This window comes from Oxyura jamaicensis, chromosome 8 (genome assembly GCF_011077185.1).
Source record: "Oxyura jamaicensis isolate SHBP4307 breed ruddy duck chromosome 8, BPBGC_Ojam_1.0, whole genome shotgun sequence".
NCBI classification, from domain to species: domain Eukaryota; kingdom Metazoa; phylum Chordata; class Aves; order Anseriformes; family Anatidae; genus Oxyura; species Oxyura jamaicensis.
This window is the reverse complement of record NC_048900.1, coordinates 29,619,331-29,638,265: the sequence shown is the minus strand read 5'-3', so window position 1 is coordinate 29,638,265 and position 18,935 is coordinate 29,619,331. Positions and strand designations below refer to the sequence as shown.

The 18,935-nt window shown below is 47.8% G+C and overlaps 1 protein-coding gene across 2 annotated transcripts in view; it reads right to left on the bottom strand.

The window, feature by feature from the left end:
• The window catches only part of ROR1 (receptor tyrosine kinase like orphan receptor 1), a 151,543-nt gene extending 133,328 nt beyond the window's left edge, over positions 1–18,215 (bottom strand). Inside the window, exons 1-2 of one of the 2 annotated variants that reach the window (XM_035333802.1) lie at positions 18,058–18,215; positions 17,863–18,027 (exon numbers count right to left, since the gene is read on the bottom strand). In XM_035333802.1, the coding sequence (XP_035189693.1) occupies positions 17,863–17,971 (109 nt within the window). In that variant the 5' untranslated portion in view covers positions 17,972–18,027; positions 18,058–18,215. Of the gene's footprint in view, positions 1–17,862; positions 18,028–18,057 lie in introns of those variants that run through there. The other variant, XM_035333807.1, reaches the window with a different exon arrangement.
• Between the last annotated feature and the right edge of the window lie 720 nt (positions 18,216–18,935).

Here is an 18,935-nt window from a genome sequence, read left to right as displayed (position 1 = left end):
CCCTGCAGGCGGATCCCAAGGAAGGTAGCTGCATCAGGAACGTGTGCTTACACCAAAAGAGTCGATCTCAGCATCAGCCCTCACCCTCACTTTGTGGGGCCTTGCTAAAAACCACAAAGTGAGCTTAAGTCTGCAGCAGAAGCAGGATTACACAGGCACAAGGCAAGGTACAGAAGAACAAAAGCTGCTCTCGTGCTAGAAAAAACCCTGCCTCCCCCTTCCACCCGTATCTCCCCAACTACTTTTGTGAAGTTTAATCAAAATATATATTATTTTTTTTAATAGTGCAGTCCTGAAGTTTGGTTGAACCCAAGTGAAATCCCGAACGGACTGCACACGTTAGCGATACCGTGCTCTCTTCTGGCCTCCTGCCAAGGAGCGAACAGTGCCAACATTTGCAGACTTCCAACAGGAAATTAAATAACTGCCCTGTTGGAAATATAAACCCATTTACGGTGGTCAGACTTGCATTTTCCAAAACAATGATACAGTTTGTGCGCTAGGAAAATTTGTAGGCGGATTTAGCCCAACAAATATGAAACAAAGCCTTATGAAGAGGTGTTTTACGCAGCTCCACGAATTATAGCTTTGTCAGGTGCACTTCCTGACCTGGGGCTTAGCTAGAACACTCACGTGGGTCCTTGCTGAGCACGGCTGTACACACACACTGCCCACGGCTGGGGACGAACAGAAGAACCGCTTATTTCACCATCTGTACTCTTTCAGGTCCTCCTCGAGGAGTGCTGTGGGCAGCTTGCAGGGTGCCTGCTGGACATGTGGGAGCCTTCGCTGTGTTTTTAACCTCTTATGGGACTTTTGGTCAAGTCTCTGCTCCAGGCTGCTCTTCCTCCTCACACTTCACCACGTATTTAAGGCAAACTCCTCCCCTTACTGAAAGCAATGGGGTTTTGCCTCTGACATCGCTGCCATGGAGATTTAGATTAGAAACCTGCCAGAGCAAGGAGCCTGCTCCTTACCGGGGGTGTACACGCAGCATGGGCTGTGGCGTAAGCCTTGTCTAAGCCCTGCAGGTACTATCCACAATAAAATGATACTATTGAGCATTATTCTTTAGGAAATTTGAATCTTATCTTCGTTCCTCTTTGTCACCCTGCTACTGGGACTTTTGTCCTCTGCCAGCTCTGTGCTGTTCGATACCTGCAGCTGCCAGCCAAGAAGCCTGTGTGAACACAAAACCTCCTTAAAAATTCGGAGGTGTAGCTCTGAGGAACAAACTCAAAGGCATACTATTTTCCCATCAACATATCTGCTGTTTGGAGTCAAAAGCGGGACGGACACAACCAGGAGAGACACAGGAGGCAGGCGGTGCTCAAACACAATGGTCCAGGAACAGCAGCTGCTGCATCTCCACACCTGACAGGATGAGAAAATTGCCCTTCACATTCTTCTCAGACTTAGTGAGAATTGCAGTGTTATTCCCTAATATTTCCTTTTAAAGCAGCATCATGCCCTAGCGCAGACCCCATGCACCTTCCCTATTTGTCAAGGAAAACTTCACCTCACTCCCTGTAAACAGTTCTGAAGTTGCAGGTACAGATTTCCCCCCCGCCCCCCGATAGTGCTACCTCGTGTTTCTGCACAGTAGGGCCTTTCATGCAAGGACCTGGCCTTGTATTACACAGGTGGGTAAACATTATTATCCTACTTCACACAGATGGGGAAGGAGACAAATTGTTGCTGAGTAATTCCACGGAGAACCCGAAGCAGAAGAGTGCTCGAGGGGCAGGCAGCACCCAGGGGTGAGGGCAGCCACAGGGGGATCAGGCCCTACAAAATGCTTCTAGCATAGACTGAAGACTTGAAAAAAAATGCAGATTATCTACGTGGGATCAGATACATTTTAAAACCTCACCTACGGTTTGATGTGTATGAACTTACAGCCATGAAACAGAAACAAACCTACACGTTGCCATTTTTATTGTTCCTCCTGTCTTCCTCTTCCACAGGGTTGAGGCCCTTGGATAACGTGATCACTCACACCACTACCTGGCCCGCGGTGCATTACCTGCATTTTTAGAGCCACGTGCTCCCAAGTTCTTTGACTTGAGAGCAAACCGGTCAGCGAGGAAGAAGCAGCATATCTGCAGGAAAGGTAGCGGCAGGGACAGAGCCTTGAGAAGGCTCCCCAAGAGCTCAGCTACCCCAGGACACCACAACCACTGGTCAGGTCTCACTTCCAGGCCTCACTCTTGTAAATGAACAACAATTCAAGCTCTCACTCACTTAGGCCCTGATCCAGAAAGGCACTCAAGTGAATATCTCACTTTAAACACAAAAGTAGTTCCATTTAAATCAACTGGATGTCTCGACTGTTTACAGTTACAACGTATGTATAAGTGCTTTGCTGGATTGGGGCCTTAAGCAGAGATTGTTATTTAACACTTTCTTCAATGTATCTCGCCAGTTCCTTGTGCCTCGACAAACTTCATCAATTTTCCATCCACTGCATCTCCTGTTGTTTCTTGAACAAACACAGATGTCTGCGCGCTTCGGATCCTGCCATCGCAGTCATCTAGGAATCAGCAGATATTCAATTAAAAAGCAGGTTGCCATTTCCAAAGCTCTGCTCGAGACAAGATCTAATAAGAGATACTCGCTGTCAATAGAAGAACAAGGGCAAACACGAGGAGCAGTGCGTATGCTGTGGGGCAAAAGGAAAACAAAGCAGCCCCGTGGAGGAGGGAACAGCTTGAGGCATTTTTCATCACTGCAGCAATTGCCTCTGTAAGGAGATAACCAGGAGGAATCCTCGCTCCTTGCCTTAGCAGATAAAGCACCAGGCCTTGCTGTAAGACTTGCCTGCTGAGGAGCAGAGATGTCTGCACAGCGCCATGTGGAACAGCTTTTCCAACAGGAGCGGAGCTCTCCCAGCACCAGGCAGCACAAGGCGGCTTCTTCTGACAGCTTCTCCTTGCTCTCAGGGTGCAAAGACTCATTTACAACAGCCCCAGCCCAGGGTGACAAGCCCAGGATGCATAAAAACATGCCCCGGACGGATGGCACAGCCCCGGCACCTCTCGCCTCCGCTCCTCCCCAGCCCTTCCACCCCGAGGAAGCTGATCACAAGGGCAGCAATGGAATTACTTAAGTAATCAAAGGGAATGGCTCCTTTTAAACCGGAGCTGAAGAAACTGCTTAGACAGACCTCAAAATAGTCAGCAGGGGATCACTTTGAAAAAACAAGACTCCCAAGGACCGTGAAAAAAACACAGCGGAGAAAAGATTAGAAAAAAGGAAAGGAACAGCATGCAGAGGAAGAAACTCCATGTGCTCTGCTAACTGCACCTCTTAATTAAAAGAATACAACCCTGGCCCCGGGACCTGATGTTGCTGCACACCCCTGCTACAACGCACGTTTTAAAAGGGATGCATTCCTGGGCTTCACAACGCTGAAGGACTCGCGTTCATCTGGCTACAGCATGTTACAGAACTGAAGACATTACAAAAAGATAATCTCTGGAAAGCCTGGGCTGTTCCTCATATATTGAAACATAAGTAAGATATTATTGGTTTGGAAGCTGTCAAGACACTTCTCTTTGTGCGCTGCAGCAGAAGTCAGAACGAGACATTATCCAGCCCCTGCGAAAGGTTTCCATTGGGCACTGGGAAATCAAAAGCCAGAAATCTTTTGGGGTGTTGACATTACTTTTCTAAACTAAATCATTACAAGTACAGTTCCCATTCACATAAAGCTAATTTTATATGAGATATAAAGCTTCTCATATAAACAACGTTTCTGAAAGAAAAATAGGGCAATCATTTTAGCTGACTTGCCAGAATTAAGCGGCAGCCCTATCACTTGCAATACCTTTAGAGGGTCTGGGCGTGAGAGCATCTCTAATTCTGCTGCTCCCCCAGTGCATTCTTCCCTGAAAAAGCAGACTGCTACAGATGGATTTCTTAATTTTATTTCTCATAACCCCGGTCTCTAAAAAAAAAGTGGGAAGTAAGAAAAAGCACTGGAAACTGCAGTGTCATTAGAGTGCCTGCACTGTATTAGCCCAGACACGTCTCTGCTTGGAAACAAATTGCCTGCATCTCTTGGTAAATCAGTCACACTGTGGGTAATATACCGAGCGTTCCCTACATTAAAGAATAAGCATCTGCTTACAAACACAAAACAACTGAAGAGCTGGCACTGCTGCGCTCCTCCGTGGTACGGTATGCTGCTCTGCTGTTCATCATGCGCACATGAGAACCGAACCGCACCGCGTTCCTAACGCCAGATCAGGGCGTTCATTTCAGACTATAGCTGTCCCACGCTTCTGGCACGTGTACAAAAACATGCATTTAATTTATCATATTTTTTTTTTGGTTTACAGAAATGTCAAATATTTCATGAATCAGCCGTCAGTGACGACCACTTCCTGACCTGTAGGTGCGTTCTTCCTTCCGTCTCTCCTTCATGAGGCAGCCCAGGTGAGCGGGCAAGCCTGGCAACGTGCTTCGACGGTCAAGAGATTGGAGCCTTGCTGAACCAAGGGAACTGGGAACTTTCAAATCACGGACCCTTCACCAAAGACAAGGTACCAGCATCGGTCACAGCATGCATTTATTCTGCATTTTCATTAGCATTAAGGTAGAACAGGTTTGGTCAAAATATCTTCCTGTAACTTCAAAGTTGCAATTAAGCAAAGCATATCCCCAAATTAAAGGGATGCTAACAGAAAACATCCAAGCAGATGGTGGCTGACAGAAGAACACACTGAAACCCAAACAAAATCCCAGGACTTTGAATTGCCAACAGAAACAGTTGGGCAGCACTGCCCCAGAGAGCACTCTGCTCCTGATAAAAGAACACGGGTGAGAAATGCAGGCGCGCTCTGGACCAGATGATGCTTCCAAATGCTCTCAGCAGCTCTGAATAAGCCTTCTGCCAAAGACAACGTAAATCACAAAGGCCAGCATACGCCGTTGCACTTCCAACTCTCAACAAACAGCGGAGTTCCACAGAGGGCAAGATCGTCATTAGAGCACAGCACAAAAAATAACAAAACCACTGCCTTGGCAAGCAGGCAGTGAATTAACAGTGAATTTCCAAACCTCGAGTGTCTGTGTTCTCCAAGGGTGACCCTCCTGCAGACTGCATCTTCAGACAAACCCGCGTCTGATTCTGGAACCTCCCAGCGTGAAAACTGGCCCGGGACAGAAGCTGCTGGTGCAGACCAGAAAAGGGCTCCCAGAACCTCACCTGCCTGGTGCACCCATTTCCAGGGCATTTTTACCCAGGCTTATATCCACCACACACCACGGAAGCACCAAATCCCAAAACATCAAAGATTAATGAACATAAAATACCAAAAATGTTGCTTAGTTTGGCTCAAACTAGCAAGTTCTGCAGAACTTGAGCAAGGAGCACATCTTGTGCAACAGGAAAAAGCCACTTTAAGCTGTTTTCCCTTTCACATCATTGAAAAAAAAGTTTGATAGATTCAGGCAAAAACAGAAAAAAAATGGAAGATTACAAAATCCTTCTTCTGCATATACAAAAATCACTCACATTTCAGAGCTCTGAAGTGATGAGAAGACTAATAAAGACCAAAGAAGCCACATGGGAGACGAAAAAACAGGAGCTGTTTTCCAATTAAGAGAGCTAATTTAAATATACCACATTAAACGCTTCCTTTCTTATTTATTTATATTCCTCTGAAAGGTGAAAAGTAAGTTCATGCTCAGAGAGCTCCTGCTACTCTCCTCCAATTGCACACGCAATTATGACACACAGGCTGCGAGAGCAAATATTGTTCCAAGTAGCAACAGCTTTCATCAAACCCCACAAATCTTTTCCTGACGTACGCATGAATCTAAAACTGGGAAACAAACCCGCTGGTTTCAAGTCCCACATTCAGCCTGAGAAGTATTTCTAGGAGAAATAAACAGCATCTAATCGTTGGGATCGGACGGAATTCCACACTATTTATCGCCAGCCAAAGTGAGATGTCTTTTTAATTTCCTGGCATATATTTCTTTAAGGAAAAGAAAGATATTATGGCTAAGGTTGGTAGAGGGCATGAGAACACAGAGGGAACAAGCAAAGTAACCATTTGCATTTGGCTGCTCGTTTTAACCCCATTATGGTATGAAAGCCATGCAAAGGAGGTCGGATAATATTTTGTTTAGCGAAATCAAATACCCCCCGAGCAGACATTTTCCTGTATGCAAAGCGCTCGCTGCCTCCCTTCCCCCAAAGGCCGTGCGAGAGCAGACACTGGTTTCTCACATGGCGCTTCGGATGACAGCCGTCTTTCATCCCCGAAAGCTGAGACAGCCCCACATCGCCGGGCGGACGGCGCTGATCAAAACTGGCCGTTCTCCCATGGCATTTGGGGCAGGAAGCAACGGCAACACTATATGCTGCCTGGAGACAAAATGCAAGGCGTTCAGGTTTCACGCGCGCTGCACATCTCTGGGAAAGGGGCAGGGGCAGAACCCCGGAGCACCGCCAGCTGCCCGTTACCTTCCCTGCGCCGCGCAGGACATCCAGCTCGGAGGCACCACCGCGCATCCCAGCACCGATGCCGATGGAAATACTCTGGACTTGTACCCAGCTCGGTAACGTGGCCCCAAAAACGTATACTTCCCTGGAGTTAAAGCACCGCGGGTGCTTTAGGTGAAGTCACTGAGGACAATGGCACTGCCCTGCTCCTCAGGATGGGATTCTCTAGGATGCTCAGCACCAAAACCGCTTCCCTAGAAGGGCTCCCGCTGCTCTCTGCGGCGAGAAGCGTGCCTGGAAGCAAGCAGCAGAAGTATTTTCTATGAAATAGATTGGACATAGAGGGATCTTAAAAACGAGGAGAACTCGTGGAGGTAATTTTTCAGTTTAGTTTCAGTGTCTAGTAGGAGACAAGTGCCGTCATTAACCAGGGCGAGTTCCTGCTGTTTAAAGAAGCATCTTTCAGGCGATAACATCACCGCGCCTTGCACTGCACAACATCACTTTCACGTTGGAACCTCTCCTTGACTTAGAAGTCCCAAGAAAAGCTTACAGAGGGATTCCAGAGGCCAAAATTAGGACGGCTAAAACATTTCAGTTCAGAGATAATTCACTTTTTACCTCTTATTTAAATAAAAGTGGCACGCTGAGTAGCTTCAGACCCTTGTCTTTCTTAATATCTTCCAGTTCAAAAGACGGAGCTTGGAACCCGGGAACACTGCAGAAAAAACACAGTTCTAGGGCCTTTAACATTGTTGTGTTTTTTTTTTCTTTTAACAAAAATATTGTTTAATAGAAAAACCTACTTGTACCCAGGAATGTTCAGGCTATTTTAAAAGATTCTGAAAACAACAATACCTTAGGGAAAGACTGCTGAAAGACTAGACTTAGTATCTGTTGTTTGGTTTAGGTTAATCCAAAGTTTTCCAAGGTAATAACCTAAATTCCCAGTTTTGTAAAATTGGAGACAAAAAGAAGATGGATACAACTTTCAGGGGATGCTGAAATGGCCATTTCCGGAGCACAAGGACGCATTTGCATGAGCTAACAAGGAGGTAAAGGCCGGACGGAGAGCCAGTGCCTGCTGGTGATGACTGTGGATGCACGGGGGATAAAATAACTGAGAATTTCTGAGTCAGCAAATGCAGTGATTTCACTCTTCAGATTCAGATTTTATTCTGCAGAAACCAAAAGATGACCATTAGAGAAATACTTGTAAGGAGAACACGCAATTAATCGAGCCTGTTATTTCCAACACAACCATATTTCCTATCCCGAGTCCAGCACAGCAGGGATTGTTTTAGATGGGAAACATTTTAGCTGACTGAAAGCGATTGCCCACTGCATTTCCTGGAAGATACATCTTGTATTCCTTAAAGGACTTGGGCGGGGGGGGGGGGAAGTCTGGCTCAGTTGCTCAAATTGACTATTTTAATCATCCTTACTTAATCACTGAGCCCCAGAGGATCATATCCACTTGTAGGATCTTTAAGACGGCAAAGCAATTAGAGATTGAAAACTAATATTTCCTTCCTGCACCGGAGTCATCTTTGTTGTAATCACCAACCACCTCTGCTGTTGGTAATTTACAGTCTAAGTACAGCAACAAATAGCAGGATAATATCAGGCCTTAATACCCGATGAAATGAGAGCTAAATTAGCACAATAATCCTTCAAGAACATAAGTGCCTTCTCAAGGAGCCTGACACTCGCTTATACAGGCAAAGAGAGAGGGGAAAAAAGTGCATTAAAAGTGCATAAAAGCGGCTTCGGTGAGATAACCCAACCAAAGCCAAAGAAAGCCGAGCCTGCGTACCACCACGCAACTACCCTTTGCAATATTTCAAATGATTTTACAGGTCTTCTGACAGCTATGTACAAAGACACCTCCCAGCAAATTACATCGAATATATACACACTTAATCCCCTGCTTGCAGAGTCGAGACAGAATTCTTCCCCTTAGGCCTTTTCAGTTATTACAATTAGTCCACGCGAAGTTACCCTTGATAATCTGCGGAGATAATAAGTGGCAGGGGGAAAAGCGTAACAGAACATCCGACAATTACAGGCTTTGGGTAGGAGATTGCTGTACGGCTGACAAACAAAATACCTACAGCACAAAACTGTGCACAACTCTTACAGACGGCAATTTTCCCAAATCAAAGGCAATGAGAGCACTGCTCTTGCTGCTCTGACCCTTGCTGGGTGCACGTCTACGAGGCCTGGGGCAACAGCTTCAGTCCTTCACCAGCACAGCGGGAAGAACGATGCCAGGTAAGACGTTTGTGCTACATTCAGTCCAAATCTTTTGGTCCCGTGGATTTGTAAAATATACGGGACCGGTATACCCAGAGGTATCCCAGGATATCCGTAATGCAGGACAACAACTTGTGCCCAGTCCTTAAGAGCTCCAAGCCCAGCGTCTTCAGATTGGCCTCAAATGGGAGCAGAACCCAACAAGCCCCTTGAATGATGAAAAAGGGACCGTACGTGTTCAGGTTCCCCCAAATCCTTGTATTTAGAGGATCTGTTTCCACCTGCAGCACTCACACAAAAGATTATATTACCCAACCACGAGCTCTTTTGGCAAGGAAAAGCAGCAAGTCTGCTGGTCGTCTTTTTTTTTTTTTTAATTGAGCAAATTCACTGGAAATTAACTTTAACAGTTAGCTTAATGCCCAACCTCATGCATCTCTGTAGGACCAAAAAATAGACCAAAAGCAAACCCGTCTGACTTTGCCATTCCCTGCAGATTTTCAGCCTGACATGGAAAAGGTTGATGGCAGAACTCCTCAAGTCTGGAGCTGTTTGCTTCGCTGCTACGACAAGTGGGAAACCAAAGATCTTAGGAGGAACCCACACGAAATGTTAAAATTTCTGCATGGAAAGTGTTCTCCAGGTCTGTGAGCCTTGTGGTGCTGGTCAGGCTTCATTATACCGCCAGTCCTAAGAGTCAGAAATACTCCCCAGGATTTAAAGACAACTGTACGTTAAACAACAACAAAAAAAAAGCAGAATGTGAGACCATAAATCACATCCCACAAAGCGACTCTCCAAGGAAAAGCAGCAAATCAGATATCATCTCCCCCTGCATAACTGGAGAGAATCAGGAGAATGTCTTCTTTTGATCCCTGATGAATTAGACTTTCGCTAACGACTAAGATTCCTCTATAATGAGAGGATGCCTTTGCAGCTTCTTCCCTTGCCTGGGCCTCTCTTTTGAGAATTTACCTAACAGCAGGGGCTAAAAGAAGCAAAAAAATCTTCACCGGTTGTCTTTCGTGGGGCCTCTGAAGGCCTTCCTAGAGCTCCACGCCGCGCTAAAAATCTGGTTTATACACATGTCAAATGCTACCTTCCCTAACGTCCCGAGGAACATGTGGTTTTCAACACACAGCAACATACTGTACACAGGAAAAATAAAGGGGGGGGGGGATAAATAATGACAACATCCAGCGCAGGCCAGCGGGGGAACGACCCGTAACTTGGGAGGAACAGGGCCGGGCACTGCGCCGGGCCCTCGCTCGCTCCGCTGGGGACGGCCCCGTGCTCCGCAGCGCCTTCTGTGAGCCCACACCAGGTTTCAATTATTCATCTCTTACTCAACTTCAGATTTACTTATTTAAAAGGATACAATTTTAACGATAAATCTCATGGACAGTGTTAATTAAAAGCTAAATCTTGCCCTGAGCTGGACTTCTGAAGTCTACAAGAATGTTCGCAGCCCATTTATTTATTCCAGCATTGTGTCAGTTATTAAATTACAGCAAATTAAAAACACAGCGATAGACCAAGAGCTCTAAGAAGTGAGGCTTGTTGCATCTCACTTGCAAAGGTTGCCAGGCTTGGGCTCTGACTGACTGCCAAAAAAGTGAATTTAGAAGTGAGGGGCCCCGAGCTCAAAAATGTCTTACCACGAGCACGACACGCTCTGAGGTCCAGCATTCCAGCACTCCCAGGCTTATCCGAGCAATGGGACCTTGCTCTCAAACCCCACCTCCGGACCATTCAGAGCTCTACAAAGCACCAGCAACGCGACCAAGTCCAAAGCTGGACTGGAGAATTTGGAGAAGAGCTTTAGAAGTAGGAAGGGAAATAATTCGGAACTCTAGAAAAATAAGTCAATGGGCAGAAGCCAAGACTGACCTCATGCTATCTAGCTCTAGCGTGGCCTTCTGAAAGTTTTTAATGACATAACTTAATTTTCCTGACAATCAACTGGGAATTAAATGACCTCTGCGTGCTACCCTGGGTGAAGCACACTGAGAGCAGAGCTCAACATGCGGCTCTCCCCACTCAACTTGTTCTGGAGACAAAGGGATGTCTCCGGCAGGTTACTAATTTTTACTAAATTCACCAGAGAGAGAACGTATTAAGAAAATATATCAAACCATATGGAATGAATAATTAACATATAAAATAAAATTAAAAACCTAAACGCACAGAGTGCTTGGTACTTATACAGCACATCAAGAATTCAAAGTAAACAAAACAATTACAAAGATACTTCCTTTTATTTGGGGCCAAGTTAATTTTGAAGAAGAGATGTTCAGCCATGATAAGCGACCTCTTGCAGGAAAAATTGAGAGAGGCAATAAAAACTGTTGTAAACACGGCATAGACTCCTCAGCGCTCAGACATACAGGAACTCTATAAAGGTGTCACGGACGAGAGCGATAATCGCTGCACAACGAAGATGGTACTTATCCACGAAGAGGAGGGTGGGTAACAGAAGTTTTGCAGCAAGGACTCAACTAAAAATGTGTCTAATCTGAGCTCAAATACTCACTGTTTTTGTCTTTTTGCTCAATTTCTGGTCTCTGCTGGAGTACGCGGTAACAGTCATCTTTGAGGACACAATTACTGAAACTGAATTCAGCTGTTAAAAAAAAAAATAATCCCTCTCCGTTCCACAAATGTTCAGAGGTTTGGATGCCAGGGTTGTAAGAAGGGCTCGTACATTTCATTTGGCTGCTGCCACAAATGCAGTGGTGGCATTACGACACAGCTTCTCTGCCAACCAAGTCATAAAAAGTGACTTACAATTTTGGGTGGCTCAGAGCAGACAATTTTTCTGGAAGTGGGCTGAAAACTTAAAAAGCTTCATCAAATGCAAGAATCTAATGACAACATCCAACCCCCTTCCAATTTGTCATGAGAGAAAGACAGGAATACGCCCACCTGACCTCACAGGGTGTACTGAGGCTGGACTAATCCTTTCTGTTTTTTTTTTCCAGATGTCTGAATATCTCACAGACTTCAGTAATTAGCAGTTCTATAACATGTTAATATTTGGGGGAAAAAAAAGCCTCTTGCAAGCTGTTTTAGATTACCCCAACCTACCCAGTGCATGCCTTGTAATAAAAACTGGTACCAAGCTTAAGAAAGACAGAACCTATGTAGGACTGGAGGCTTCGCCAGTATTTTTCAAATATTTCCACAACTTTAATAATTTAAGGTAAGAAGGAAAGGTGGTGGTGTTATCATCAGGGCTTATTAGTGACCGTTCTTGTTTCCAGGTCTGAGCCCACGTTCTGCACTCAAAAGCTGGGCTCATGAAAGGCAACGCTTCTCCCTGCGGATGTCAGCCCCCTTCATGTACCTAGCTGCGGTCAGAAGAGCGACTGCAAGGCCAGGTTCTTTTCAAGGTGATAGCAGCCCAACAAGAGATGAAGGGCTCTTGTAAAACATCTCACTGCATCGCCTCAAGGAGCTCCACCTCTCACGGGGCTTCTGAAGCCCTTGGACCGATCCATGCCTCCATTCTGATGAGATTTTGAGAAGTGGGCACCTCTCCAAGTCAGGAGAGCTCCAAGGAGCTAAAGGTCCTCCCGAGTTCTGAAATTAAGGCCCCGCAGGTAACAAAATCCCTCCTCCTCCAGCACGCATCCTCAGCACAAGCAGCCCTGGTGTTCTGTACGGACCAGGCACGACACGGGCACTTTGGCAGCATGTTATATACCTGCAGCACTGATATTTAAAGCATGGCTTTAGCATCTCAGGGAGGAACTGTGCCACCTCCTTCAGGGGAAGGCAACGCAGCTGCCTTGAGGGAACTCTCACGCTGTGAATCTGGAAGGACGTAGCCCCCCAGAGATAATCGCAAGTTCCAAGGATAAGAAAAGCATACCCTCATATTTCCAGTCTCCAGAGGGGACGTGCAATGAGCTTATAAAGTTGCCAAGCATTTTTCCTTGCTTATCTCTGATCTTTCCATTTCCCATGGCCCTCCCAGCAGACGCTCGGAGCTCCGCACGGTGCGGCTGGGAACGGGGCAGGAGCACACGGAGCCAACAGCCCTCAGAGGAGAGGAGCAGGAGGTCGCAGGAAGCCATGCCGAAGGATCAGTTTCAACATATGACCTGACCGGTCTGAAAAAAAACACTTTTAATAAAGCACAGGCTTCCACGGAGGACTCCGCCGACTGTTTTCTCAAGAGCTCATCTAGTCGTGAAACCGGCCCGCTGCGTTTCGGGATGCCTGAGTCCTAATGGAAACCTGGTACCAAAGACTTGTTTCGGAATGAAAGCACGACTTTGCACAGCACAATGCAGAGCAGGGCATCGGCAGCAGTTATAAAAACCATACAACATCTGCACAAAGTTACCAGCGCTTTGGCTTCAGCTCTGAAGGAGTGTGCCTTGCCTCTATCACAATACCTTACTGCAATTTTTTTTAATCATTTTTATTTTTTCACCTTCCCTGACACCGAGGCCAGGTATCTCCTATCCCTTTGGTGCTCCCAACGTGCCCTCAGTGTCCCTGAACATGAGCACGGAGAGGCTCGTGTGGATTAAGCCACGCTTGGGCCGACCCGACTGAGCTGCTCCCGTCCTGCCCAGCCCACGGGGATGCACAGCCCCGTGCCATCCTCCAAATCCACGTCCATCTCACAAACACTCACCAGGGGATTCTCTTCCCAAGCCACCAGCCGTTTCCTTTCATTAACTGCTCCGCAGATGTGCTTGCAAGCAGCAGCACAGCGACGTCTCCACTTTGGGAGGGAAAGTAATGCTCCTCCCTGCGGGATGCTGGCATGGAAGTGTGCTGGGAAGGCTGCGTTATTGCTTTCCCTCACCAACGGGCTCCTTTCTAAAGCTACCTTTTTTTTTTTTATCCCAAGCTGTCCAACTTTGGCCGAGCACCATTTCCAATATCACATTGCACTGGCCTCCAAATATGCAAGTTATTTTATTTATATCACATCCAGTAGAGAACCTCAAAGACTTCATTAAACAACGCTAATATTTAGAGCCGTGTTATTATATAATACGCCAGCAGTCTCTTTTTAAGCTGAAGTTACTTCACTTTTTCCACTTAGCAAACTTCAGAGCCTTTCCGTGCCTTCAGTCATCCCAGCCCCACTAAAAGCCATGAAACAAGGCCAAGCCTCTCACCCGCCGCACCGCTGGTGGCTCTGCCTGGAAGCAGAAAGAAGCAGCTAACTTCTTCCACAGCACGTGACCAAATGAAATTTTACCCCAAACGTAAAATTTCAGGAATTTTAGAGTGCTCTTCATTAATCCTAAAGCGTGTAAAACTGGTCACCGAACCTATAGGAGAATCCTTTGCTTAATACTGTGTTATTGCTTACAAAGAATCGCGGGCTCGTGCTCCCATTTGCTCATTTAACTATTGTTCCACTTCTAAACGAAGAGATCCATTGTCTTTCATTATCTCTGTAATTAGTATGAAAAAGAAACCCTGACGGAGGAAACCCCACAAAGCCACTTAACCATTCAGCTGCCGTCCCAACCCCAATCAAACCAAACACTTCTTTAGGCTCTGCTCCACAGCCCTGAAATAACTTATTTCGCTGGTCACCGAAGTGTCCCAGCCCAGAGGAGACCCCACCAAAACGTGAGCCGCGCCGTCACCGGCTGGGGGTGACACCTTCCAGCTTGGCCCTGGCGCAGCGCCTCACCTCTCGTGGTGCGGGGAGCAACCTCGCCAGTGAAGCACCAGCACGTACTTTGGGGTTTCTTTACTTGGGTACCTGCAGCAAGAGGTGAACATCACAGAACAGCAGCTAATGGATATTTATTTGCAGCCCCAGTTAGCTGCAGCCCACAGCCTATAGGATTATGAAACAGCGTTTCTAAAGACACAGTTTCAAAAACACGCGTAATTGCCTAAACATAAAACTTGCCACCGAGGGCATGACTTGACGTTTTTTCTGGGGTTTGGGGATGAGAAGGTTTTTTTTATTTCTGGCTTGCAAGACAATCGCTACGTGGAAAGCAGCTGCATTTGGTTAGAGGCTTTTTAAGAGGGTTTTCAGCTCTGGGGTGCTTTTTCAGGTCTCAGAAGACTACTGCATTTCTGCATGTGTTTCCAAAGAGCGGTATCTAGTGTCACACCTCAGGGAAGCTTTTTTTTTCCTCTTGGCCTAGGTTTAGGTATTTGTATTTAAAACCCATACACAAGCTTTCAAATGCTTCCCTGCCCTGATCTCATTTGCAACCCTTTAAGGAAGTTCCTGTGTGTGCCTAATCAACACAGCAGCTCCAGCAGACTTTAATTACAGAAACAAACAAACGATGTCCTGGAAGACAATTTGCTGATACTTCGAGCAACTTTTGTCGAGAAACGTGAGCCCACAGGCAGGCTGAGTGAAACAGCGAAGCCTTCTCTCGCCCTTTGATAGGCTTATGGCAATGAAATCATCTTGTTTGTAAACTCCTGAGAGGATGCCAGCTGAAACAGCAGCCTGCCGACCTAACGACAGAACAGTTAACCACAGCAACTTACCAAGAGCTGGGGAACTTTATCCCAAGAGGCAACTTTCAAGGAAATCAACAGCCCTCCCTAAAATCTCAAACATCATCTAGAGATCTGTACGCTTTCCTGCACGCTTTTAAAATGTTTTAATATCCTTCAAGCTTCTTCCAGTGCGAGCCCTCGCACAGTTACATGATGCAGAGCAGTCACGAAGCTGAAGAGGTAACACCAAAAGTCACCTCAGACGCTGCAAAGAATAAAAACACACCCAAGTTGGAGTTCCAGTTCCTTACATCCACATAAACGCTGTGGTTTTATTCGGAGTGCTGCTGGGCCAGCCTGCGAGCGCCCTTGGGAAGAACACGCGTTAAAGACGGCGCAAACGTACAAAGAAAATGTGCTTTTTGTTTTGCTGTGCTCTCCACAAGGAAAGGTCACTGACAAAAAGGAAGCAGGGGATGACAGGGGAAAAGTGAAAAGGGCAAAAAAGAGCTTTTGGAAGGCAACAGCAGCAAAACAGTTTTGGTCACTTGACAACATCTCAGCTAAATAGGTGATTTCATAAGAATCCCCCCAAAGAGCCGTGACAATAGCTGCTCAGCTTCCTGCCCTAGGAGCAGATACACATCCTACCGAGCCGCATCAGCCTGCTCACAGGAGGACGTCTGCACACATCTGCATATGTTTACTGGCTCCCAATCGAGGCAGGGCTCTCTGGAGTGCCAGCCGGGTCTCCGCAGGTGTTTGGACCAAGCACAGCACAACGAGGCTCTCATCCCTCCGCACCTCTGGGAGCTGACAGCCGAATCTGCTCTTTAATATTTATTTCCGCTGTGGTAGACAGACAGATCTTGGACTCCCGGCCCATCAGCACTGGGGCTTGTCTGGGAGAAGTCAGGCTGCTGCCAGAGACGGACTTGCGTTGAGGTCCTTATTTGACATGCTCAGGAAAAATAATGTCCTTTACTTATTTAGCTGTCTTTTCAAAAAACGTGAAGGGTAGGGATTGAAGGGTTCTGTCTAGCTGGGTGGCTTCCTGGTGGAGAAAAATCTATCCACTCAGCCACTCCAAATATCTTAAAGAAATTTAAAAACACTTTATACTTTTTTTTATTATTATTACCATTTCAGATGCTCAGGTTCCCTAATTCTCCTACAAAACCTACATTTTAAATATGTTTGGGGAAAAAAAAAAATGTAGGATATGGTTGTAACATAAGTGATGGATGCCTGTCTATCAAAAACATCACTTGATCTGCCCATGAGTCAATGTTGTAAATTCTTGCCAAAGACATTGGTTACAATATCGGAAATATTTCAGTGCGGAGGGTAGCTGTACTTTAACAACTATATCAATGGTCATTAATTACCATACGTGCTGACAAAAAAAGTGAAGTCATATCATGAAAGAAACTTCCAAGCAGAATTCACAGTAAATGAAAATGTCCCGTTTTGGGCCCAGCATGCTTCGTTGCTTTATGTTTGTGGGGCTTTCTTTTCCTCTGGGCTCCTAGAAGCCCATAAAACTTCATATTATAACCCTAAATTTTGAACTTGCACTAAAAAAATACGAGGAGAAGAAATTAAAAAAAAGTTGAGTATTTGTTTTAGTCACATCCTCTACATGTTCAATATTGTGCCGTCCGCTGGGCTTCTTCTCCCCCTCCTCCCTGAAATGCAGCTATTTGTTAAACATGCACAGCATTCCCTGGAGAAACTGGAAAACAACATTCGAATTTTTTCCCACTGAGATGTCATGGAGAACTCCCGTCCTCAGCTACGGCATCAGCCAGCCACTGAACCCGTACTGAGAGCCTCCTGCATCCAGCCCAGCCCCGCTGCGGTCTCTGGGGGGCTTTCAGAGGCATCCAGCACCTACCACACAGCTCCAGGTAATGGCATCAGCGGGGACGCTCCAAAACACGCAGCAACCCATGTACGAGGGTGCTGTATCCGTGAGCTGCAGCTGGCTTTTTTACTGGCAGCTATCCTACAGTATCTGTACTTCGGCTTAAAGGTTTTGAAACGACAGCTTTTTCACTTCTGAACCCCTGAGCATTTAAACTCGTCAGCTTTATGCCTCTTTAGCGTTCGCTTTTTTATTGCGCTGATACGAGACACGGCCACGGCATCCAGCAGGACTTCGAAGAAGCGACTCGTGATTTGTAAAATACCTTCGAGGAGACCGAGCCTGTGCCCATCCACCTCTCACTGAAATCCTCATGCAGCCGTCCACAATCACCACTCGCTTTTTACTGGCTTGGCCCAAGAAATAAGTCCTTTTTCCCCAAAGCAACCCGGGTCGCTTTATGCACGCGCTACGCTGCGGGTTAAACGCGATTCACGTGCCAAAGGCTGAAATCGAGCCCCTGACGGAACAGAAGGGCTGCAAATAAATATTCCTCGCTAAAACTAAGCCGAAGAGGCTTTCTTTAAGGTCTGAGGTCATTGTTTAAAATGAAACACTGGGCAAACGAGGCAGATCACCGCCCAAAGCCGGCACCACAAGCCGCGCCACCGCGGGTGCCACCGCCGAGGGGTGCCACCACCGCGGGTCGCCCCGAGCCGGTGCCTCGGCCCGGCCCTCGGGAGGCTTCCACAAAACCGCCGGGCAAGGTTCGGGCAACCGAGGGGTAGGGAAGGGAGAGATCCGGAGCCGCCGGGCTCCTCGGGGCGCCCCTTACCTTGCGTGGCGTCCGCCAGCTCGGCCCGGCTCCCCGCCCGCAGCAGCAGGAGCAGCGGGAGCAGCAAGAGGCTCCCGTCCCCGCCGCCCGGCCGGGGCGGCTGCTGCATTCCTGAGCCGGCGCCGCGCTACTCCGACATCCACCGCGCAGCGCCGGCGTCCCGGGCCGGCCGCCCGACCCGCGCTCCGCCGCGGGGCCGCCTCTCCTCCTCCTCCTCCTTCTTCTCCTCCGCTCCGCCGCCGACCCGTCCCGCGGCGCCGCGCCCTCGGGGCTGCGCTCTCCCGGCGGGCGGGGAAGCCTCAGCCCCTCACTTGTCACTTTCCGCCAGCTCCGCGCCGAGCCCGGCCCAGCCCCGGCCGGGCCCCCCCCCCGTCTCCGCGGCCACCCCTCCCCGGCCCCGCCGCAGCCCGGCCGGGCAGCGCCCCCTGCCGTCCGTCCCGGCCCCTAGCGATCCATCCCGGCCCGCCCGGCGGCCCCAGGGGGGCGCTCGCCTCGCCGCGCCCGCCGCCATTTTGCCCCCGCTCGGCCTTCGGGTGTCCCTCAGAGGGGGCTGTTGTGTTAAGGCGGGGAGGTGGGGAAGTCCCCGCGTTAAAGCTGCGATTTAACCCAGCCCTGGGCACCAGAGCCTCCCAAAGTGCTCACCGACACGGGGGTGGGTGGTGGTGGGATCCACCCGTGCACATCAGAGCCATGGAGGCACATAGTTGATGCCAGCAGCCTTCTGGCCTCCCTAACAGCACCACTCGGGGTGCGGCTGAGGCATCAGGGAGGGCAGCTGGTCGGTTTTATGTCAAATTTATCCTGCTGAGCTCTGTGGATGCACTAGTCTACGTTTAAGACCATTTTCCACTGAAACAAAGCAAAGAAACCAAGCACATACAATGCAGGGAAGCTGTTCCTCATACGTGGCTTGAGAACTGTAGATTTTTCCCTCACAACATTTCAAAGTTACTGTGCCTGTCCTTCTGTCAGTCAGGACCTCATAAGTCCAGGTGGCATCTTAGCAATCCTTTTCAGCCCTCATCTGCCACAGAGAAATCAACATGTATCATACCAATTCTCTCCTGAAGAGC